This window comes from Dendrobates tinctorius, unplaced genomic scaffold (assembly GCF_039654945.1).
Source record: "Dendrobates tinctorius isolate UK_male_01 unplaced genomic scaffold, ASM3965494v1 ptg000230l, whole genome shotgun sequence".
Classification (NCBI taxonomy): Eukaryota; Metazoa; Chordata; class Amphibia; order Anura; family Dendrobatidae; genus Dendrobates; species Dendrobates tinctorius.
Genome location: NW_027361897.1, coordinates 13,342,058 through 13,368,154, shown reverse-complemented (window position 1 = coordinate 13,368,154; position 26,097 = coordinate 13,342,058). Strand labels below are relative to the sequence as shown.

General features: G+C 43.7%; 1 protein-coding gene across 5 annotated transcripts in view; it reads left to right on the top strand.

The window, feature by feature from the left end:
- The window catches only part of EXOC6 (exocyst complex component 6), a 319,253-nt gene that overhangs the window by 106,610 nt on the left and 186,546 nt on the right, over positions 1–26,097 (top strand). For all 5 annotated transcript variants that reach the window (XM_073555856.1, XM_073555853.1, XM_073555852.1 and 2 more), the window contains exons 2-5: positions 12,596–12,767; positions 19,836–19,883; positions 19,983–20,073; positions 23,212–23,257. In XM_073555856.1, the coding sequence (XP_073411957.1) occupies positions 12,596–12,767; positions 19,836–19,883; positions 19,983–20,073; positions 23,212–23,257 (357 nt within the window). The remainder of the gene's footprint in view (positions 1–12,595; positions 12,768–19,835; positions 19,884–19,982; positions 20,074–23,211; positions 23,258–26,097) is intronic.

The following is a 26,097-nucleotide window of genomic DNA, read 5'->3' as shown; positions in this document are numbered from 1 at the left end:
GTCCATTTTAATCTTACTAAGGTGGTTCTGCACTTCTTCCTGGGTTAGGCAGGTAATACTTAATGGGGAGTTTACATTATCACTCTGCATTTCCCCTGGCAAATCCTTTTCCTGTGTGAACACTGTTGAGAAAAAAGTATTTAAAACATTTGCTTTTCCCACATCGCTCTCTATGATTTCACCCTCATTGTTCTTTAAAGGGCCGACACCATCAATTTTAATCTTTTTACTGTTTATATAATTAAAGAATAGTTTGGGGTTTGTTTTACTTTCCTTTGCAATGAGTCTCTCAGTTTCCACTTTTGCTAAATGTATTTGTTTTTTACACGTTTTATTTTTTCTCTATAACTTTTTAATGCTTCTTCATTGCCTTCTTGTTTTAGCTTCTTAAATGCCTTGTTCTTGTTATTTATTGCCCTTTTTACATCCTTATTTAGCCACATTGGTGTTCTCCTGTTCCTAGCCCTTTTATTTCTGTACGGTATGGCTAGCTCGCAGTGGGTGTGTAAAACTGATTTAAATATTTCCCATTTATTTTCTGTGCTCCTATTTTTGAGGACATTGTCCCAATCAATTTGTCGAAGGTCCTCTCTAAGCTGATCAAACTTTGCTTTCCTGAAATTCAGCGTTTTTGTAACCCCCCTTCCAGGGCACCTTACTGAAGGACAATTGGAATTGTATTATATTTTGGTCACTGTTGCCTAGGTGCCCATCGACTCGTACTTCTGTTATTCTATGTGGCCTGTTGCTTAAAATTAAGTCCAGAAGGGCTGTCCCTCTAGTTGGGCCCTGCACAAGTTGTGACAGATAATTATCCTTGGTTACTGACAGAAATTGGTTTCCTTTCTGAGATACGCAGGTTTCAGTTTCCCAGTCTATGTCGGGGTAGTTGAAGTCCCCCATAATAATCACCTCATTGTGATTTGCTGCTTTGTCTATTTGTTTCAATAATACATTTTCAGTGGTTTCTGTTATATTTGGTGTCTTATAACAAACCCCTATGAGGTTTTTCATCTCCACAATTTGTCATTGTGGAGATGAAAAACTGCAGGGCAAAACCGCAGGTCTTTTGACCTGCAGATTTTACAAAATCCGCGCCGCCAAGTCCGCACCCCAATCCGCAGCGTGTGCACATACCCTAAAGGAAATTGTTTTAGCTCCACCAAAGCAGGAAGACTGGCTAGCTATAGCAGCGGACTTCCAAAAAAACAAGGTTTCCACACTGTATCGGTGCACTGGATGGGAAGCATATCCAGGTCAAAAAACTGTCCTTCTCTGGCTCCAAATTTTTCAATTACCGTATATACTCGTGTATAAGCCGACCCGTGTATGAGCCGACGCCCCTAAATTTCCCACAAAAAACTGGGAAAACTTATTGACTCGTATATAAGCCTAGGGTGGAAAATGCAGCAGCTACTGGTAAATTTCAAAAATAAAAATAGATACCAATAAAAGAAAAATTAATTGAGACATCAGTAGGTTAAATGTTTTTGAATATCCTTATTGAATCAGGAGCCCCATATAATGCTCCATATAGTTCATGATGGCCCCATAAAATGCTCCATGCAAAATACACCCCATATGCTGCTCCATAAAGGTTATGGCCCCATAAGATGTGCCATACAAAATACACCCCATATAATGATGCACAAATGTTAATAATGGCCCCATAAGATACGCCATAGAATAATATGCCCCATATGCTGCTCCATAAAGGTTATGGCTCCATAAGATATTCCATAGATTATGCCCCATATGCTGCCCCCATAAGATGTTCCATAGAATATGCCCCCATATGCAGCCCCCATAAGATGCTCTATAGATTATGCCCCATAAAATGCCCCATAGATTACGCCCCCATAAGATGCTCCATAGACTATGCCCCCATAAGATGCTCCATAGATTATGCCCCATAAGATGCTCCATAGAGTATGCCCCCATAAGATGCTCCATAGATTATGCCCCCATAAGATGCTCCATAGATTATGCCCCCATAAGATGCTCCATAGAAGATGCTCCATAGACTATGCCCCCATAAGATGCTCCATAGACTATACCCCCATAAGATGCTCCATAGATTATGCCCTCATAAGATGCTCCATAGATTATGCCCCCATATGCAGCCCCCATAAAATGCTCCATAGAGTATGTCCCCATATGCAGCCCCCATGTGCAGCTCCCATAAGATGCTCCATAGATTATGCCCCCATATGCAGCCCCCCTAAGATGCTCAATAGATTATGCTCCCATATGCAGCCCCCCTAAGATGCTCCATAGATGCAACCCCCATATGCAGCCCTCATAAGATGCTCCATAGAATATGCCCCGATATGCAGCCCCCATAAGATGCTCCATAGATTATGCCCCCATATGCGGTCCCCATAAGATGCTCTATAGATTATGCCCTCATATGCAGCCCCCCATAAGATGCTTCATAGATTATGCCCCCATATGCAGCCCCCATAAGATGCTCCCTAGATTATGCCCCCATATGCAGCACCCATAGATTATGCCCCCATATGCAGCCCCCTATAAGATGCTCCATAGATTATGCCCCCATAAGATGCTCCATAGATTATGCCCCCCATATGCAGCCCCCATAAATTATGCCTCCATATGCTGCCCCCATAAAATGCTCCATAGAATATGCCTCCATATGCAGCCCCCATAACATGCTCCATAGATTCTGCCCCCATATGCCTGCCGCCGCTGCTGCTGCAAAAAAAAAATGACATACTCACCTCTCCTCCCTGGGGGCCAGGTGCCGGGTCCTGAGCAGGCGGAGACACGGCGCGTTATGGGGGACAGGTGCCGGTGTTACCGCTAGCTCAGGACTCGGTACCTGAGATATTCACCTGTTCCGGGTCCATCGCTGCTGTCTGCCACATCCGATGTCAGTGACTGTTCAGCCAGCAGAGGGTGCAGCACGCACTAACCACGTCACCGCGCCCTCTGCTGCCTAAACATCACTGACACAGGATGCAGCAGACAGCAACAATCAGCGATGGACCGGGGACAGGTGAATATTGGATATACTTACCCCCTCCTTGCGCCGTCTCTACAGCCCATTCTCCCGGTCTCCCTTCCTTCAGTGGTCACGTGGTACCGCTCATTAAACTTATGAATATGCGCATATTCATGCGTTTAATGAGCGGTGCCACGTGACCACTGAATTAAGGAAGGGAGCCCGGAAGAAGCGAGGGGGCCGCAGAGACTGCGCCAGGAGGGGGTAAGTATGATCTCTGACAACCCAGCTCCCCCTCCCCCGCCGACCCCAGGTATATGACTCGTGTATAAAACGAGAGGGGGACTTTCAGTCCCAAAAAATGGGCTGAAAATCTCGGCTTATACACGTGTATATACGGTATAAACATTATTTTTCAATTGTACTAATGGCTATTGATGACAGCAATTACAATTTTGTTATGGTCAGCATTGGGGCTTATGGGAGCACATCTGATGCAAGGATCTGGAGAAGCTCTCGAATTGAGTACCATTTGAAGAACAACCAATTATATTTCCCCAAACCTGCTGCATTACCGGACTACGCTAACCACCAATTTCCATATGTCCTGGTTGCTGATGAGGGTTTTGGACTATCACCAAATGTAATGCAGCCTTTTCCCCGATGATCTTTAGATCCCCAGATGAGGATCTTTAATTATAGACTTACTAGAGTACGAAGGTACGTTGCGTGTGCCTTTGGGATCCTGTCGGGAACGTGGCGTGTACTCATGGGCTGCATGGAAATAGGACCAGAGAGTGCAACAAATATTGTAAAGGTGTGTGTGGTGTTACACAATTTTTGTTCGGCAACATGAAGTTAACCAAGATCACTTGCTTTCTGTGGAAACTCCATTGGACAACACTATCAACACCTCGGATCAGCAAGATAATTTGGACGCCCTGCTGCAATTGCAATTCGAGATGTTTTTGAAGATTATTTTGTGTTTTCCCAGGGATCCGTCTCCTGGCAGCAGGCGGCCATTTCATCAAATGATTATTAGGACCAAAAGTGTGTAAAAACAATGAAAAATAGTTAGTTTACGGCATTCACATTCTCTATTAAGTAGTTAATATTAATCTAGTCTCTGTCTGCCACACAAGAGCTGAACTAACGGCTGCACTTACCAATCCCCAAAAAAAACACTCTCACAAAGTTTCTTTGTTAAATTTTATTTAACCAAACTGGTGTTTTTTTGTAAAAAAATTCTTGTACAGAAAATTTTTGGAGAAAAAACAAAAACATTTTCTGCGGTGGCCTCCGGGAAAATGGCCGCTGGAGGCGGTGCATGCTCAGATTCAGATCTCGTCCTGAGATCTCTGGAGACGAGATCTGAATCTGAGCTGGCGCGGGCTCCAGCAGCCATTTTCCCGTAGGCCACCGCATCGCAGCAATGGAGCCTCCGGGGGCCGCCGGGCTTTGGGGACATGCCAGCAGAGCCCCGATGCTGGACAAAGAGCCGCCACAGCCCCCCCAGCTGCACAAAGAGGAGCCTCCGCCGACTCCCAGCACAGAGCCCCCATGCTACATAAGAGGAGCCGCTGCCGACCCCCAGCACAGAGCCGCAGATAGCACCGCTGCCACCAATGAGGTAAAAGGGGGATTATAACAGTGTGTAACAAACTCTCCTTCACTCATGACTTTTTCCTTTCTAATTCTCTTAACCTCCTGGCTCTTACTGAAACCTGGATCCAGCAGTCAGACACTACCGCTGCTGCTGCTCTTTCATATGGGGGACTACACTTCTCTCATACCCCAAGATCAGACAATAGAGCAGGTTGAGGCATTGATCTGCTCCTATCACCAAAATGTACCATTCAGGCTATCCCTCAAGTACCCTCACTTGTCTTCCCTTTTGAGATCCATGCCGTCAGACTCTACACCTCCTTCTCCATGCGAGTGGCGGTGGTGTATCGTCCTCCCGGCCCCTCCCATCAGTTCCTGGATCATTTTGCCACTTGGCTTCCACATTTTCTCTCTTGTGACATCCCTACCCACATCATGGGAGATTTCAACATCCCCATTGCTCTTCCCCTCTCCCCATCTGCTACTCACCTTTTAACTCTAACCTCCTCGTTTGGCCTTTCGCAGTTTACTAATTTTCCAACGCATGAAGACGGAAACTCCCTCGACTTGGTCTTCTCTCGGCTTTGTGCAGTGGATGATTTTGCAAACTCCCCTCTCCCAGTCTCTGACCACAATCTTCTTTCATTCTCTATCAAGAACTGCCAGGCTGCTCAGGTCACCCCCGCTGTCCATACTTAGATAAACATACAGGCCATTAACACCCAGAAACTTATGAAGAACTTGCAGTCTTCATTGGCCCCTATCTCCTCCATCTCATGTCCTGATTCTGCATTGAAGCATTACAATGAAACACTTCAAAGGGCCCTGGATGAATTTGCACCCCCTATAAATAGAACACCACAACACAGACGGCGACAACCCTGGAACACCCTGCAAACACGTTTCCTGCAGCGGTGCTCCAGGTGCGCCGAACGTCTGTGGAGAAAATCCAATCTACACGAAGATTTAATCCATTATAAGTTTATGCTTAGAACATACAACACTGCCCTTCACCTCTCCAAACAAACCTATTTCAACACCCTCATCACCTCACTGTCCAATAACCCTAAACGTCTCTTTGACACTATTCATTCTCTACTCAACCCAAGAGTACAGGCCCCAACAACGGAGCTCCGAGCTGACGATCTGGCCAATTACTTCAAAGAAAAAATTGACCAGATTCGACAAGAAATTATCTCCCAATCACCTCATACCATGCACTGTCCTTCCTCCCCCACTGCATCTAGCTCACTCTCTAAATTTGAACCAGTCACAGAAGAAGAAGTAAGCAGGCTCCTTGCATCTTCTCGCCCAACCACTTGCACCAGTGACCCATTTCCGTCACATCTCCAGTCCCTTTCCCCTGCTGTCACCGCTCACCTAACTAAAATATTTAACCTCTCTCTTCTGGTATCTTTCCCTCCTCATTTAAGCATGCCATCATACATCCACTACTTAAAAAACCATCCCTCGACCAAAACTGTGCCGCTAACTATAGACCTGTCTCTAATCTTCCCTTCATCTCTAAACTCCTGGAACGCCTGGTCCACTCCCGTCTTATCCGCTATCTCCTTGATAACTCTCTTCTCGACCCTCTCCAATCCGGTTTCCGCTCTTTACACTCTACTGAAACTGCCCTCACTAAAGTCTTTAATGATCTACTAACAGCTAAATCAAATGGTCATTACTCCATGCTAATTCTCTTGGATCTCTCTGCAGCATTCGACACTGTGGATCATCAGCTCCTCCTCACTATGCTCCGTTCCATTGGCCTCAAGGACACCGTTCTCTCCTGGTTCTCCTCCTATCTCTCTAACCGCTCCTTTACTGTATCTTTTGCCGGTTCCTCCTCCTCTCACCTTCCCCTTACTGTTGGGGTTCCTCAAGGATCGGTTCTAGGCCCCCTCCTTTTCTCCTTGTACACTGCCCCTGTTGGTCAAACAATCAGTAGATTTGGTTTCCAGTACCATCTCTATGCTGATGACACCCAATTATACGCTTCTTCTCCTGACATCACGCCAGCCTTTCTAGAAAACACCGGCGATTGTCTAAACGCTGTGTCTAACATCATGTCCTCACTGTATCTGAAACTGAACCTGTCAAAGACTGAACTCCTTGTGTTTCCTCCTTCTAGTAATGTACCTATACCCGACATTGCCATTTCTGTGTGTGGTTCCGCTATTACTCCCCAGCAACATGCCCACTGTCTTGGGGTCATACTTGACTCCGAGCTTTCCTTTGCCCCCAACATTCGATCACTGGCTCGCTCTTGTCATCTGCACCTCAAAAACATTTCTAGAATTCGACCTTTTCTTACTTTTGATTCTGCAAAAACTCTTACTGTTTCTCTTATTCATTCTCGTCTCGACTATTGTAGCTCTCTTCTAATCGGTCTCCCTCTTACCAAACTCTCCCCTCTCCAATCTATCTTGAATGCTGCAGCCAGGATCATATTCCTCACCAATCGTTACACCGATGCCTCTACCTTGTGCCAGTTATTACACTGGCTACCCTTCCACTCCAGAAATCAGTATAAACTTATTACCCTCACCCACAAAGCCCTCCATGGCTCTGCACCACCCTACATCTCCTCCCTTGTTTCAGTATACCACTCTACCCGCGCCCTCCATTCTGCTGATGACCTGAGGTTAGCATCCTCAATAATCAGAACCTCCCACTCCCGTCTCCAAGACTTTACACGTGCTGCGCCAATTCTTTGGAATGCACTTCCCAGGTCAATACGATTAGTCCTCAATCCCCACAATTTTAAGCGTGCCCTGAAAACGCATTTATTCAGACTGGCCTATCGCCTCAACACATTAACCTAATCTATCCCTGTGTGGCACAGCCAAAAGTTTTACCATAACCAAATTCCCTGCATCATGTTCCCACATGCTTTATGCATCCATTAGCCCTCTGTGTCTGTACTGTTACACACTTAACATTATGGCTGGTCCATACAATCAGGGCAACTGTTACCACCCACCTTTCGTGTCTACCTTTCCTCATAGATTGTAAGCTTGCGAGCAGGGCCCTCATTCCTCTTGGTATCTGTTATGACCTATGTGATTATTGTTATGCTGTAATGTCTATTGTCTGTACAAATCCCCTCTGAAATGTAAAGTGCTGCAGAATATGTCGGCGCTACAGAAATAAAATTTATTATTATTATTATTATTACTCCAGTTACATCTTCCCTGTGAGACGCCCCCTCCCTTGGTCATCGGGACCACTCCCCCAATATATGCAGATTGGCGCATAAGACGACACCCGGCATATAAGACGACCCCCGACTTATAAGAAGATTTTCAGGGGTTAAAAGGTCGTCTTATACCCTGGAAAATACAGTATATGTATGTATACTTACTCGCACATGCCAAGGACAGGAAGCAGAAATTGAAGCTGTTTGGTGAATCTGTATGGCTTCTTTTCTTTTCCACCAGTCTCTCCAGATCTCTCTCTCTCTTGGCTTTAGCCTTTATTTCACATTTCAATTGGTCCCTTGCAGATCCCCACTTGGTCTTAATGGATTTCACTGTAGTGGAAGAAAAAACATAACTCAATTTCCCACAAAGTATATCTTGTCATGTGCTGAGTACTTACATATCAATTCTTGTTCCTTAAAATCTGCACGCTGCCAGCGGTTTGGGATGAGGGATTGGGCCACATTCTCCCAGGCCCGCTCTTTCATATCTGTGATAGCTCTCACTCCTGGATTCCCAAATGCAGGGATGATCCTGAAGCAAAAAAGGGGGGAGATCAGCAATAGCATATTTTTGAAAAGCAAACAGCACTGAAATAAAATGACTACTACGCCACCCCTCTTTTGCACTCTCTGCCACCCCTATTTTGTACCCTGTGTCAACTCTCTTTTACACTCTCTGCCACTCCTATTTTACACTCTGCCACTCCTGTTTTGCACCCTCTGTCACCCCTCTTTTGCACTCTGTCACCCGTCTTTTGCACTCTATGCCACCCCTCTTTTGCACTCTTTGCCACCCCTCTTTTACACTCTCTGCCACTCCTATTTTACACTCTGCCACTCCTATTTTACACTCTGCCACTCCTGTTTTGCACCCTGTCACCCCTCTTTTGCACTCTATGCCACCCCTCTTTTGCACTCTTTGCCACCCCTCTTTTACACTCTCTGCCACTCCTATTTTACACTCTGCCACTCCTGTTTTGCACTCTGTCACCCCTCTTTTGCACTCTGCCACCCCTCTTTTGCACTCTTTACCACCCCTCTTTTGCACTCTGCCAACCCTCTTTTGCACTCTCTGCCACCCCTATTTTTCTGTCTTATAACACCCCCTCCCATCTCTGTATGGCCCCCATCACAGCAAATAACAACATTACCGGGAGGCCTCTTCACCCACGGTTCCCCATAATAACCTGGAGCGGAGGGGAGGGGGGGTCTTTTCAGCACCGCTACATACCTGAACGAGAACGATTATTCTCTCCAGGTCCATCTTGTCTCTCTGCAGGCATGGAGTGATAAACTTCACAGTGATAAACAGGAAGTACATGGGAGTGTCCTAGTAAAAATACGGCGTCCGCAAATAATGGTCTTCACGGTGTACCGCAAAATCAACACACTGGGCAAGCTTCCGTTGTTTTTGTGACCCCACTGATTTTCAATGGGGGCCGTGTCCGTAAGCCGTGAAAAATATCGAGCAGGCTCGATATTTTTCGTGGCCGTAAATACGTAAATCTATTGGGGCTGCAAAAACATGGCAAGTGTAAAAGAAGCCTTAAAGTAATAAAAACAATTCTCCCCAAAGATGGATAACCCATCTAACAATTGTTATATGTTTTCACTTGTGGCTGATTTTTTTTTTTTTAGTATCTAGAGGTCATCATGATTGTCCAGGTCAGTATGATTATGGGTCATCATGATTGTCCAAGTGAGTATACCAAACTTGACCAGTTTTGTTTTTATTACTGTACTTTAGTAGTGGAAAAAATTGAAAATGTGTTTAAAAGAAAAAAAGTTGTATTGGGTCACCATTTTCGGAGATTCCTAATATTTAAATTCTTCTGCCAAAGGAGCGATGTGAGGGCTTATTTTTTGCGGGGAAAGCCATTGTTGTTACAGATACCATTTTGGGATAGATATAACCTTTTGATCGCTTCTTACTGCAATTTTTGCAGAATCAGAATTATCAAAATTTTTTTTTTGTTTACAGTATTTACTGATCGGGTTAATTAGTCTTATATCTTGATTGGATTTTTATGGACATGGCAATACCACGTGTGAAATTTGGGGAAAAAGTTTTTGCATTTTTATGTTTTTTAATATGAACATTTTTAAAAAAAAAAACTTTTTTAATTTTTTTTTTAATTGTATTTATTAGTTCCCTTATGCACCCGCGACTGTTAGCGGCAGATCTTGGCTGTGTGTCACAGCTGTTATCTGCGGGTATGGGGCGGGCTCAGCCTGTGATCCCACTCCCGTCTTGCGCTATACATGTACGACGGATGTCGGGAAGGTTAAATGGAACCTGTCAACTTGAAAAGACTCTGTTCTCTCTGCATATTTTCGTTGTGCAAGTTATTGTACTTGTTTAAGTAAATTAATACAATTTTAATACTTTCACACTTCCTTTTGGACTTTCTTTCTTGTAGGTATAACCAATCAGTTGTTAAGTTCTTAATTCTAAAGGTACTGTCACACTTAGCAATGTACCAGCGATCCCGACCAGCGATATGACGCGGTCAGGATCGCTGGTGCATCGCTAAGTGGTCGCTAGTGAGCTGCCACACAGGCAGATCTCACCAGCGACATCGCTGGGGACGGGGGTCGCTACTTACCTGTCACACCAGGCGATCCTGCGTCCTCCCGCCCGGCTCCACGCTCGTCGTCACAGCAGGAAGCGCCGCAGGAAGCAGACGACGAGAAACAGTCCAGCCTGTTCTCGCGCGATCAGCGATAACCAGCGGGGAGCGGGTTGTAGGTAAGTATCACACACAGCGATATCGCTAGCAATATCGCTATAACGTCACAAGTTATAGCGATATTGCTAGCGATATCGCTTAGGCCTCTTTCACACATCAGTTTTTTGCCTTCAGGCGCGATCCGGCTTTTTTTGGAAAAAACGGATCCGGCAAAATGCAATGCCGGATCCGGTTTTTCCCCATTGACTTGCATTAGCGCCGGATCATGCCGGATGGCATTGCGTTTCATCCGTTTTTTGCCGGATCCGGCAACTTGTCTCATTCCGGCGTCTTGAAAAAACGTCTACTGTAACGTTTTTTGTCTCCGGCGAAAAAGCTGGAAGCGCCGGATCCGGCGCTTCCAGCTTTTTGCTACAATGAAAGTCTATGGGCGCCGGAATGCGCCGGATCCAGAAAAAGATGGATCCAGCCACCGGATCCGGTTTTTTTAAGTCTGCGCATGCTCAGATCCAATTGGCCAGCCTCCAGGAACAGAGATGGATCCAGCAAAAAAACGGATCCGTTTCTACAGTTCGCCAAAATTTATGCCGGATCCGTTTTTTCTAAAAAAAGCCGGATCATGCCTGACGGCAAAAAACTGATGTGTGAAAGTAGCCTTAGTGTGACAGGCCCTTAAGAGAGCTGGAAAGTGGGAAAACACCAAAGAAAATGCAATGTATCGCAGATGGATATTTTATTCTGTGTTCTGCGCTCTTTGAATTAAGAACTTAGCAACTGATTGGTCAGCCTTGTCACCTGATATGCTCTGCTGAATCTGATTGGTCAAAAGTCCTTAGCTTCTAACATATCCATAGGCCCTCTTTTACTTTGAGAAAGTCCAAAAGAGGGTCTTTTTGTCCGGTGTCTTTTTGCAGGGGTTGAAAAGTTCTCTGCAGACTGTGATACAGAGGCATACAGAAAAAAAATTGCATATTGCATTGTGGGGAACTGATGCCACCATAGGGCAATACAGAGATAACTATTAAATCTATAGGTGGAAAAATCCTGCACAATGAACGCGGCAAAGTGAAAAGCCTTCGATTTGTAAATAAGTCAATCGTCATCTTGAAATTCACAGATTGTCCACCAGGTGGCGCACCATGCATATGCTATAAGCTGCGAGTAACTCCTCATCTGCAGTCCTGTTGATCCATTTCTTGCGCACGGTGGATTTCTCATATTTGTGCAGATAATGATTTTCTTGTGTAGTTTTCTATTTAACGATCGGTGCCCGTAAATGTTGTTTTATGTCTGGTAACTCTACAATATCAGGGATCTGTGAAAGCATCATGCAATATTTTGCACCCACATTTTTTAAGGGACAACTAATCGTAACAAATGAGGGTAGTATTAAATGTCACTTAAATGGGAAGGAGCCTCTCCGAGAAGCCATAACAAGTACTGCCACTACCCAAAATTGGCCCATCTGATCGTCAGGGGATGGAGGGAGCTATAAATTATTAAAAAGTACAGTAGCTAATGGCTCTGCAAAGTTATGAATTTTTAGCATACGCTTCATTACCTTATTATGGTTCCTTCTCTCCCAAACACTATGCCGCAGTGCTGTTTTACACGGCCTGTTCATTGCTTGTTCAGAAGCTGCTTTCCGCTAAGACCTACTCTGGTTACATTCAGAGTACAGGAATTTCCCCCCCTGTCTGATTGTGAGACTGGAGATCAGAAAAGCTCAGACAGGGAAAGTCTTGTACCCTGTTTGGTAAGAGAACATGGATCTTTGCTGAGCAGCAACTGAAAGCAGCTTTTAAAGGAGCACAAACTGGGCATTGAAACGACACTGCAGCATCGTGATTCCGGGAGAAGGAGGCAAAATAAAGTAATGAAGTATTTTACCAAAATTCATACGTTTGCAGTGCCTTATAAAAAAAAGTTTAGTTACTCTTTAGGAATATTAGTTGTCATCCCAGAGGTCAGTGACTATTAGAGATGTGCAGCCTCGTGCTTCTGTATGGCCACAGATCTCCTCACATTCCAATCATTTACCACGGAGGGCATTCTACTTGGAAGTTACTTTTGCAGCATCTTTAACTGCAACTAAGTAATGACAACCTTGTACATCTTGTGTCTCCACAGCTCTGTGTACGATGACCAACCAAACGCTCACCAAAGGTTCATGGAAAAGCTCGACACCCGGATTCGAAACCATGACCGGGAAATCGAAAAGATGTGCAATTTCCACCATCAAGGCTTTGTAGATGCCATAAATGAGCTCTTAAAAGTTAGGGCTGATGCTGGAAAGCTGAAGGTAAGGAGTCCTCTCCACTGCCCTCAAGGCTTGTTTTTTTGGTTTAGCTTATGGTCTTACCTTCAAGTTTAACCCCTAAAGGCAGTATCGGCTGATTTCACCTGTGACAAGTGATATACACATGCAGCCGTAGCATTATTGCACCATGGCAGTTCTTATCGCTCAGCCCATGCGACGAGGTGTATGTGCATTGGACATGATTATCACATGGACATGAAGGTCTGATAAAAGCTGGATCACACCTTATTTAATACTTCTGTTTTTCAATTGTCCTCGACAAGTCAGATTTGAAGTTCTCAACTCACATGAGAGCTGTATTGATGGCCAGTTTGGGTGTCACCTTTTCCTGGGACAGAAAAAAACTAGTAGTTATTGGCCGTATGGGAAAACGCGCCAGACACATCATTCGGCACAGTTAAAGACAGCCAGATCGTGCAATAGATTATAGCAAGAGATTTACAGTGCCTTGCGAAAGTATTTGGCCCCCTGGAACTTTTCAACCTTTTCCCACATATCATGCTTCAAACATAAAGATACCAAATGTAAATTTTTGGTGAAGAATCAACAACAAGTGGGACACAATTTTGAAGTTGAACAAAATGTATTGGTTATTTTAAATTTTTGTGGAAATTCCAAAACTGAAAAGGTGGGCATGCAATATTATTCGGCCCCTTTATTTTCAATGCAGCAAACTCAATCCAGAAGTTCATTGTGGATCTCTGAATGATCCACTGTTGTCCTAAATGACGATAAATATAATCCACCTGTGTATAATCAAGTCTCCGTATAAATGCACCTGCTCTGTGATAGTCTCAGGGTTCTGTTTGAAGCACAGAGAGCATCATGAAGACCAAGGAACACAACAGGCAGGTCCGTGATACTGTTGTGGAGAAGTTTAAAGCCGGATTTGGATACAAAATGATTTCCAAAACTTTAAACATCCCAAGGAGCACTGTGCAAGCGATCATATTGAAATGGGAGGAGTATCATACCACTGCAAATCTACCAAGACCCGGCCGTCCCTCTAAACTTTCATCTCAAACAAGGAGAAGACTGATCAGAGATGCAGCCAAGAGGCCCATGATCACTCTGGATGAACTGCAGAGATCTACAGCTGAGGTGGGACAGTCTGTCCATAGGACAACAATCAGTCATACACTGCACAAATCTGGCCTTTATGGAAGAGTGGCAAGAAGAAAGCCATCTCTCAAAGATATCCATAAAAAGTGTTGTTTAAAGTTTGCAACAAGCCACCTGGGAGACACACCTAACACGTGGAAGAAGGTGCTCTGGTCAGATGAAACCAAAATCGAACTTTTTGGCAACAGTGCCAAATGATATGTTTGGCGTAAAGGCAACACAGCTCATCACCCTGAACACACCATCCCCACTGTCAAACATGGTGGTGGCAGCATCATAGTTTGGGCCTTGCTTTTCTTCAGCAGGGACAGAGAAGATGGTTAAAATTGATGGGAAGATGGATGGAGCCAAATACAGGACCATTCTTGAAGAAAACCCATTGGACTCTGCAAAAGACCTGAGACTGGGACGGAGATTTGTCTTCCAACAAGACAATGATCCCAAACATGAAACAAAATCTACAATGGAATGGTTCACAAATAAACATATCCAGGTGTTAGAATGGCCAAGTCAAAGTCCAGACTGGAATCCAATCGAGAATCTGTGGAAAGAGCTGAAAACTGCTGTTCACAAACGATCTCCATCAAACCTCACTGAGCTCGAGCTGTTTGCGAAGGAAGCATGGGCATGAATTTCAGTGTCTCGATGTACAAAACTGATAGAGACTTACCCCAAGCGACTTGCAGCTGTAATCGCAACAAAGTATTAAGTTAAAGGGGCCGAGTAATATTGCATGCCCCACTTTTAAAATAACAAATAAATTTTGTTCAACTTCACAATTGTGTTCCACTTGTTGTTGATTCTTTACCAAAAATGTACATTTGGTATCTTTATGTTTGAAGCATGATATGTGGGAAAAGGTTGAAAAGTTCAGGGGGCCGAATACTGTCGCAAGGCACGGTATCTCACTTCAGGGCTGGATTCACGGCTACATTTCTTAGAAGTGCTATATGATGTCCTCCATGCTTCTGAGCATGTACAACACAGCGAGAGGAGAGCCGGAGACCCTCTGAATTGTGTATGGCAGACATCACAGCTGCTAGTCTCTTCTTACTAGGTAGAAAAGAAGTGGAAATTAGAGATACACTGGATATGACTGGTACATTTGGTGAAATCCTCAATCATGGATCTGGTGAAGGCATTTCAGGGGCAGAGGTGAGGAAGACTGGTCTAGCCTACAAGAAGATATCTAGTGGCAGCTTCCGTCTCAGACTGGAAAGCCGAAACATACAAGTGTTACATTGGGGATCCTGCATTTAATATTCCTGGATATTTGGCTAAGAATCGCACTAATTAAACAGCGAACATTTGCGTGTCAGTTTATTGGCAGCAAATCCTGCAGGACTTAGTGTAAGCGGCTCCAAGCAAATCTCTGGTATAGGTTATGCACTGTTTATGGACAAATGCAGTCTGAATGAATTGTAAGAAATATTATTAGGCCGGAAGGAAATATCCATGTGTAAACAAAAAAATAAACGTTTTCCCAGGGGACTTGGTTTGGAAAAATAGCAAACTCAGCCTTACTCACCTACCTGCAGTGTCGGACTGGGATGGAAAGGGCCCACCAGTAACATCAACTCCAGGGGCCCCACTTTTAAGCTACATGCAAATATGACTTTATCCTCATTCATAAAATTAATAGCAATAAATTGGATTGATTGATAGATTAATAAGATGCTGAATATGAGGAATCAAGTGTATTGTGACAAGTACTGCTCATATAAGAGGGTGGTGGCCCACCGGAGGATTCTCCTGTCCTGCTGTGGGCCAGTCCAAGCCTGCCTACCATTGCCCACCTGGCTCCAACTAAGGCCACTCCATGGTTTGATCAGAGACTGGAAGCGGTGATGTCAGCGTTCAACAACTTGCAGCCTATGATTGAATGCAGCGGAATAGTCACTTTGAGTAGTCATGTGCTAAAACTAATGCTGAAATGTAGTTTTTTTTCTGTGAGATCTCAGTCAAGGAAATCATGTCACAGAAATGGATGTGACCTGTCAGTCGGACCAAGGAGGCAGGCAACAGGCGTGGATTAGGGAGGAAGGACATGAGAGCTGCAAGTGCAGTCTCCCACCCCGAAGCACTTGCAGCTCATTTGCTTACAATATCAATATTGTATTTCTCCAAAACGGCAAAACCGAATTTGACAATCTAGGCATGGATTTAATTGGGATGAAATCCCCTGTATATACTGTACATACCATTAGTTTTAAGTGTAAAATCCTTATGACCGGTTCCCTTTAACCCTGGGTTTACACTGCACGATCTGCGACTGAAAAGACCGCTGATCGGTTTATTTACCTTTCAGCTGTCTTTTAATAGCCTGTTTAGACAAGCCAGCCACTTTTACAATGTGCACATAGTGATCAGTAATAGTACTGTGCACATAAAGTTTCACTGTTTTCCTCGGCAGCACAGGTCCTGTTTACCCAGGGCAGTGCGCTGCCAAGAACAATGATTTTTAAGCTAGCTTAAAACCACATCACCCGATGAATGAGTGTGTTGTATGAGGCAGCCTGTTTACATTGGTTGATTATCAGAAGGTGACCAATCCTAGGAACGCTCATTCATGATAATCGCAAATCTAATATATACTTACTTCATAATGTCTTCACATCCTATTCCATCAAGATGTGTCCAGATCCCATAATTCAAAGCGGTGGAAGTTCACCGACCGCCATATTGGGACACCCAGCGGAACACTGTCGCACCACACGCACACACTGTATACGCCGTCCGCCCCCCACACACACTGTATATGCCGTATGCACCACACACACACATGCTGTATACACCGAACACAGCCTCTTGCGCGGTATCACCAGCAGAACACTGTTGCGAACACGCAGTGAATCATTCGGCTGATCCCAGTGGCAGATGCGCTATGTGTCTACAGTCAGAGGAAGCCGGTCACATTAAAGGGGTTTTCTCTTGAACGAAAGTGTACGGAGCATACCAAAAGCAGGGGACTCCGACCGCTGACGTACTATCCCATCAGCGGTCGGATTCCCCTGCTTTGAGGTGGGCTCTGTCGGTGACATGTGCCCGCAATAGACACGAGCGGAATCATGATCCGCCCGTGCCTATTAACTAGTTAAATCCAGCTGACGGCGGGCATTAAACTACCGCTTCCGGCCGCCAGGCCGGAAGTGAGTGCATCGCCGACCCCCATCACGTGATCGGGGGTCGGCGACGCGTTGCCTTGACAACTAGAGGTTTCATAGAGACCTCTATGGTTGTTGCAGGCACATTGCTATGAGCGCCACCCGGTGGTCGGCGCTCATAGCAATTCAGTAAATCTGCTACATATGGGCAATCTGCTCATCGCCCATATGTAGCAGAGCCGATCAAGTATGGCATGCTTCTAGCCTCCCATGGAGGCTATTGAAGCATGCCAAAAGTAAAAAGAAAAGTGTTTAAATATTAAAAAAAGATAAAAAAAAAAAAAAACCCTAAAGTTCAAATCACCCCCCTTTCGCCCCAATCAAAATAGAACAATTAAAAAAAAAAATCACACATGAACATATTTGGTATCACCGCGTTCAGAATCGCCCGATCTATCAATAAAAAAAGGATTAACCTGATCGCTAAATGGCGTAGCAAGAAAAAAATTCAAGACTTCAGAATTACGTTTTTTTGGTCACCGCGACATTGCATTAAAATGCAATAACGGGCGATCAAAAGAACGTATTTGCACAAAAGTGGTACTTTTAAAATGTCAGACCAGCACGCAAAAAATAAGCCCTCTCCCAACTCGAGATACTGAAAAATAGAGACGCTACGGGTATCGGAAAATGGGGCTTCTTTTTTTTTTTTTTAGCAAATTTTGGAATTTTTTTTCACCACTTGGATAAAAGAGAACCTAGACATATTTGGTGTCTATGAACTTGTAATGACCTGGAGAATCATAATGGCAGGTCAGTTTTAGCAGTTAGTGAACGTATCAAAAAGCAAGTGTGGGATTGCAATTTTTTTGCAATTTCACCGCACTTGGAATATTTTTCCCGTTTTCGAGTACAAGTCATGCTAAAACCAATGATGTCGTTCAAAAGTACAACTCGTCCCGCAAAAAATAAGCCCTCACATAGCCATATTGACGGAAAATTAAAAAAGTTATGGCTCTGGAAAGAAGGGGAGCGAACAACGAAAAATCTAAAAAAAGCTCCATAAAGTCAGTATTGTCTTTTCCTTCCTCCCCTACCCAGGAGATGTGGTATGTTCTGTACACGGTCAGACACAGACAATTTATAAAATGAACTTTCGTTCGTGGGAAAACACATTTAAAAAGCAAATATTAACGCCAATAAGGCTCCTCCTAAAAAGTACGCCAATGAAAGGAAAGCAGCAAAGGCACAACGTCAAAGACAACAACGGGCAAATGAGACTCTTGAAGTGCAGATGGGAGAAGTCAGCACATGGGGAAAGAGAGAGTGAATAGGTGGGTGAGCACATGGGGGGAGAGATTCTCAATGCTGCAAAGCCTGCCCCCATCGTGACATTACTGCCCTCCTGATGCGATAGCATCGGGCCTCCAGCTAGTTAAAGAATAACCATCGTTGTAATGCTTTTTTTTCTTCCCCCATAAGTAGTTCATATGAAAATTAGAAACTTTCTAATATATTTTATCAGATAAATCTAATTCTTTTTTCTCCTGAGCTGATGATTAATTTCCAAAGTTTTCAATTCACATGTAAAATTTTCAGTGACTTGGGTAAATTTTCTCTGCTCTCATGCCTCAACATGAGTAGTCTCAATCTGTGTCCATTAATACTGTGATCCTCATTAGCTCACTGTCTTCTTCACATTGCCAAAACCATACCGCGTTCATAGTATGTACGTGCACTTGACTCCTACGTCATTGGCACCTGGACAGCTATAGCTAATAAGTCTTTTCCGCACTTTCTCGGAAAGTCGCTTTGTGTTGCAGGTGCACCGACGCGCTTTAGAGGGGTTTTATGCCAAACACACAAAAACATTCTTTCAACTTTTAATTCCTCTCCAGCAACTCCTGCCAAAAATTACCCTTGTACCCCCTTTGGGATGGAGCTAGAATTTTCAATTACGTGTGGGATATCACTATTAATTGTTCTTTGCGTTTAGCTTTGGGAAGATTACGCTTCATTTTGGAGAGAAGTGTCAAGGTTTTAGGCAGAGGTCACACTGTACCAACCCCTTTTAGCTCCCTTTACACTTCTGCCGAGTGAAATCTGCACAGCAGACAGGTCGAGCACAGTTCAGCCGAGCTTTTTTTTACAATTCGGAAGACCATTATATAAATGATATTCAGATAACAGGGGACAAAACGCGGCATCAATGAGGTCATTGAACATCTTTGTTGCGAAATTAATGAGATTTTCAATCAAGCCCAATGTGCTTCCTTATTATGATGACCTAATGAGTCTGCTCAATATGTGGGAAAATAGGAGGTCGCGCTCTTCCTGCACCTGCGGCATGGAAAAATCTTGCTGGGGTTTGTAGATTTCCACTTTTGATGTGAATCAACCACCCAGTGTTTGCATTCAGCAAAGTATGAATGTTTAATTACAAGAGAAATGCCATTGCCATCTCCTGCGGACAATGAATGGAGCATAGACCTCATTGAGGTTATCAAAAAGGGACCAGTGGCCAATTGGGTCAATGATTTGAATTGTTTGACAGACCCGGAGGAACAAATAGAGTTCAAAAATCCCAAGTAAATTTGAGAAGTTTGCCACAGAATCTGTTAGTACCAACTGCCATAAGTAATTAAAGTTAACAAAAGCTCGTTGTGATCGAAAGTTCAAGTTCAAACTGTAGAGTTAATTTGAATTTGCCCGGTTTTGTTCGAAGCCTCTCATGAATCATGATCTGATTACAAGGGTGAGCAGTTACATTAGGGCACTATTTTGCTTATTCCTTAATAACAAAAGGCAAAATCATGTCTTTAAGGTCCAAGTTACTGATACCAACCGAAGATTTCAAGAAGCGGGGAAGGAGGTAAGAGAAAAAGACTTGGGAACAAAACTATTTTTCAAATTTTTCAAACGAAGTAAAAAATTTTGCCAAAATTGGATCAATTTCTTTCATTTTAAAAAGGTCATTGCTAAGACGGAGGAGACCATTCGGTGCAGGACACAACAAAGAAATATTGCAACCGTAGTTGACAAATTACAACTGTGCCTTCCGGGTGAGTTTTTTTTAATTAAAAATTTTGCTACTTGATTTTAGTCTTTTCTCGCTTACCAGTGAGCTTTGCTATAATTTGACAGATGGTTTTGCGTGAGTGAAATTCTGTTGTATTTACCGTGACCCTTTTTTTTTTTTTTTTTGATAAATTTTTGGAATCTGCTTCAATCACTAAAATAGTACTTTGTTGTGAGTCCCGATCCCAGGGTTCATCTCAGTCAGTCCTCTTTGGCTCGGTTGGCTGACTGAAGCTGGCCATTGACATAAAATAATTGTTGGCTGGAAGAGCTTTTGACCAACAATTATAGTCAATTACGACAATTTCCCTCCTTGCTTGTTTGCCTTGGCCGAACGCACATGTTGACGTTATAGAGTGCGGTCAGATAAGTGGCTGCCAGATGCCTTTGTCACCATCTATGTTGTGAGAAACAGTAAGAAGGGGTGATAAGTGCTGCTGGGGTCTGGCAGCGGTGTGTTCTCCCCTCCCTGTTAATAAACAAGCATGGCCAATCTGCATGTATTCGGGACAATCAGGAGAAATAGCTAAATCTAGGTCATGTGTATGGCCGTCTTAAAGGGGGCAGTCCGCCAAGAAAAAAAAAAGTTCTTGAAATGAGTAGATAATTGGCTAATCCCTTTCACTTTTTTTTCTATTATTATTTTGGAAATTTCCCACTTCGCGGCACTCGCTCCCGTGAATGAGGCGGGACAGCAGCCTCTATAAATTTTGCTGGCATGGCTCTCTTTCCTCGTAGTTCTCTGTTCCATATTCTTGCTAACACGCACAGAGCTGCATTCCTCGCTCACCCAGATCAGTGCGTTTGGTGTCCGGCTACTACAAAGGCCCAGTTTACCTAAACTGTGGCACGTAGCATCCGCGATATTGCAGTACAAGGGCGCACATGAAAGAAGCCAGGCCTGTCGATACCATGTGAACTGTGACGTGTCATTCAAGAAAGGGGAACGATTGGAGAGAGCGCAGTGGCTGTCAGGACCATTAACTTAGCACAGCCGAACTAGCGAATTCAGCGTGATATCCAAAGGGCTGTATTGGAAAATGCAATATTAGTAAGCCCTTTATCTTTTGATCTTAGATCTTTATTTTTTTTTTTTTTGTCTGCCTTGAATCCTCTTTAATGTTAAGGCAAGCCGATAATGAAAGAAGAAAAATCCAACACGGCAGATCTACTTTTGAACGATTATTTGTGGCACAGAATTGTGCCGAATCTCTGAATTGGCCTTTACATCTTTTTGAAAGCTATAGGAATGTCTTTGTGGATTTGGGGTGATAAAGTACGTGATAAAGTAATAAATTATTTTTCATTACCTGTAAGTCACTGGGCGCGTTTCGATCTCTCGAGTCAACACGCAGTCCCGTTATAACGGTTCAGTTCACGTTCGTTGACAGGCGTTGGCTTCTTTTGAGCGCTGTGCAGTCGCCATGTGGCACTGAAGCTCTCTTGTAATGCCAAATTACTTATTATATTGCCCATTATATAGAAGGTATAAAACAGCCAGGACAGCATAAGAGTCTGTGTAAGCAGCCGACCGGCGGCACTAAACAACCGTCAATCATCTACTTGTTTGCTGATCGGCAGTCATTTAATATCCTGTTTACACAGGCGGACGACGCTTCAGATGCACAGTGAACCATCTCGAATAGATGGCTTAGTGTGTATAGGCTGTCAGTGTTTACAAAGAAGGATGCGCTGCCGAGAACGATGCAGCACAGATCGTTTCACCCAGCGAATCGTAAAACAAGCGTTCTTGATAATTATGGAGTGTATATGCACCTTAAGATGAAGCTTTATGTATGGTGCTAATGGGTGAAATTTGCAATTTATGCTGAAGACTTCAGAGATGGATTACTACAGCACAAGTTTACTACAAGTCCTGCATCTCTCGGGGCAGAGCAGGCTTTCTCATATGTTAATTTAAGGGAACTTATCAGGTCAAATAACGCCATTAACCTGCAGACATCGGGTTAATATGCAAGTGTATAGCATTAGACAGGCGCCCGCCTGCTGTATTAAAAATAAGGACTCGGGAGATAATGAACCTTATTTCTCCCGGGAGCTGCCGGCTTTCAGTTATGCAGGCGTGCCAGCACAGCTACAGTTATCACTCACTATAATGTAAGCCGCAGCTGTAAGCACGCCCTGGCACTTTGACTACCAGTTGGCTCTGCACAGGTGCCTTGCAGAGCCGGCTGTCAGTCAGTGCCGGGGTGTTTACAGCCATCACTCACAGTATAGAGAGAGATGTCTGTAGTAGTGCTGAAAGTCGGTAGCTCTCAGAAGAAAATGGACTGTATATCTCCCGTCGCCGGCTTTCAGTTATGCAGGTGTGTCAGCACATTCAGTGCTGTGGCTGTGCACCATCTTAATGCTTTTAACCTGAAGACTTAACCTTTCTCTGCAGGTTAATAGCATTATCTGACCTGACAGGTTGCCTTTATGAGACAAAAATCTGAGCTTTACTAGTAAGTGAGTACTGGAAATGACACTTCATCACAGGACCTAGCTAATATCTTATCTCTTCCTCTCTATGAATAGATGCTCAAGAGCTGTCACAAGGTCTAAAGGGAACATGTCAGGAGATTCATGCTGCCTGAACCACGGGCAACATGAATCAGAGCCTGGCTGTGCGATTGACACCAGGTATATTTTAAAGGCCTGACTAGTCCGATGACATCCCCGGCCGGCTTCTCTCCTCCCTGGTCCAGTTGAGCAGTATGAATCTAATGACAGATTCCCTTTAATGCTGATAAGGCTATAGGATTGTGTGTTACATAAAATTTAAAAAAGTAAATGTTACCTAAATAAACAGTATTCCTGATGGACTAAACTTTTATACAGGAGCTGAACTTCTGGCAAGAACTTTAGATATCACTTATGCTGCTTGATCGTAGAGATTCTGTGTTGTATAATATGATGTATTGGGAGGTAATCTGGTTGGGCATTTGGAGGGTCATTTACATTTTGACTATGCTGTATTCCTACAATACATAGTACCATTACTATTACTACTATTATTATTATATTACTATAATATATCAATTTTTTCTCAATCTTTATTAAAGTCGTAGATATTTAATTATTATTATTTTTGTAATTGTTTCTCTTTTCCATCTCTTCAGCCTTAGAAATGTACAGCAAACTAAAGGAACAAATGAGCGGAAAAAGGTAATCTCAATTCCAATATGTAAGCCTTTAGGGTTGTCCATCTTTGGGGGCAATTTTTTTTTTGTACGTAAATAAATTCATATAATTGGGGCTAAATATAAGTTGTACACAACTGTAAAAATGATTTTTAGCCACAATTATATTAATTTAAGCAAAAAAAAATTAAAATGTAATTAAAAATTTTGCATTGTTTGATTTTTTTTTTTTACTTACTCTTTTGAAGAAATTTATTAAGGCTTTTATTTATTTATTTTACTTATATAGCGCCATTAATTCCACAGCTCTTTACAGACATCATCACTGTGCTCAATTGGGCTCACAATCTAATTTCCCTATCAGTATGTCTTTGGAATGTGGGAGGAAACTGGAGAGCCCAGAGGAAACCCACGCAAACACGGGGAGAACATACAAACTCCTTGCAGATGTTGTCCTTGGTGGGATTTGAACCCAGGACCCCAGGGCTGGAAGGCTGCACTGCTAACTAGAGTTGAGCGAACCTTTTAAGGTTCTGATCAGCTGGGATCAGCGAACTTCTCGATGTTCACAAAACTTATCCGAACCCCATTGAATTCAATGGGAGACAACACCTTCAGAGGGGCCCAAAAGCTACCAAAACAGCTCAAATTAGGAATAGATACCAGGACAAGTATGGACCATGCGAGTGCAGTCCAATTTTTACACACCGATGTCCTCAAAAACCCAACATCTCATCTCCCGTATACAGTAAAATCACAGTGTGACCCGACAAAATAGAAAAGATATATACAAATAGAATAGATTATTATAAAGATGTCAGTCACATATATGATTAGTAAAGTGTGTGCAGCTTACTGTGCCTGTAATTTATTACTAAATAAAACATTTTCTGGAAAAAATGCCATGGGATCCCCCAAAATTTTCATAAACGGCAGAGGGGGAGCGGACAGCTGGGGTCAAATGGTTATAATTTGGGAAGGGGATAATACCCATGGAGCTTCCCAGGCTATTAATATCAGCTCACGGTTGTATACTAAGCCTTTCCTGGTTATTAAAATGGGGAATCCCCCCAAAAAAATGATGTAGGGTCCCCCTATAATTAATAACCATCAAAGGCTAGGCAGACAGCTGTGGGCTGATATTAATAGCGTAGGAAGGGGCCATAGATATTTGCCCTGTCCCAGACTAAAAACATCAGCTCTCAGCCGCCCCAGAAATGGGGCATTCGTAAGATGCGCCAAATCTGGCACTTAGCCTCGCTCTTCCCACTTGCCCTGGTGCGGTAGCAAGTGGGGTGATAGTTGCGGTGGTTAATGTCACCTTTGTATTGTCAGGTGACATCAAGCCCAGAGGTTAGTAATGGAGAAGCGTCAATAAGACGCCCCCATCACTAACCCCATAGTCATATTATATACCAAAACCCACACCTTTATTCCTTTAGTCCTTTAATTGAACAAATGACACAGACTCCTTTATTAACTCTAAATTAAACCATTTTCACGTTATTGCCCATTCCACTGAAGCCAATGTCCCCCGTAACAGAATTAAAATAATAAAACAATATTCTTCACCTGTCCGAAGTGAAGAGATAATCCATAATGTCCCACGACAATCACTGATGCGACTGCTCTCAAGGACAGCTCCTGCAGTGTGAAGCGCTGGTGTTTCTCATGCTGTCACTGGAAGTCAGCAAAAACGCACCTTGTGTACACAGCCTTACACTCACAAAATGGCTCCAAAAGCCACATGTCCACTATTTATATGGAGATTAACCTGTGACTTCGGCAGCCAATGACACAAGCCCTTGTGCTTGGATATTGTGTATAGTTTCTTTGCTCTGATTGGCTACCGGAATCTCCACACATTAATAAAAAAATAAATTAAAAAAAAAAATAATAATAATAAGAGTCCCCCCGCTCATTATACTCCACCACTATCTAGACAAAGTCCTAACAAAAGCATTAGCAGGAATCGAACTTTGCCGATGTTGAGGAAAATGCTTGTTAAAGGGAATCTGTCATCCCATTTTTCGACTATGAGCTGCCGGCACCACCATCAGGGGCTTATCTACAGCATTCTGTAATGCTGTAGATAATCCCCCGATGTAACTTGAAAGATAAGAAAAAAGAGTTAGATTATACTCTCCCTGGCGTTTGGTCCGGTCCGATGGGTGTCGCCGTCCGGTGCGGCGCCTCCCATCTTCTAATGGTGACATCATCTTCTTTGCTGCCTGTCATGGCTCCTGCGCAGGCGCACTGCTCTACCCTGTTGAGGGCAGAGCAGAGTCCTGCAGTATGCAGGCGCCGGGAGAGGTCCAGCGCCTGCGCACTGCAGTATTCTGCTCTGCCCTCAACAGGGCAGAGCAGTGCGCCTACGTGGGAGCCATGACAGGCAGCGAAGAAGAGGACGTCACCGTTAGAAGATGGGAGGCTCCGGACCGCAACACCCATCATACCAAGACCGGACCGCCCGCCCCGGTGAGTATAATATAACTCCTTTTTCTTCTCTTTCAGGTTACATCGGGGGCTTATCTACAGCATTACAGAAAGCTGTAGATAAGCCCCTGATGGCGGTGCCGACAGCTCATAGACCAAAAATGGGGTGACAGATTCCTTTTAAACCAAACACGATTCTGAATGTGCTATGCTCGTGCCGAATTTGAAATTGGCAAACGTTCTCCAGATAAGTTAGCTCATGTTCTCTACTGCTAACCACTGAGCCACCATGCTGAATATACAACAGTTTTGATGTAAAACACCTTAATAAGTCGCAATATTTTTGGGCAGCAGCGATCTGTAAGCATTAGTTACATGAATTCCGCTATTGATAAATACTTAAAAACGTGAGGTTCTTAGTGCACATTT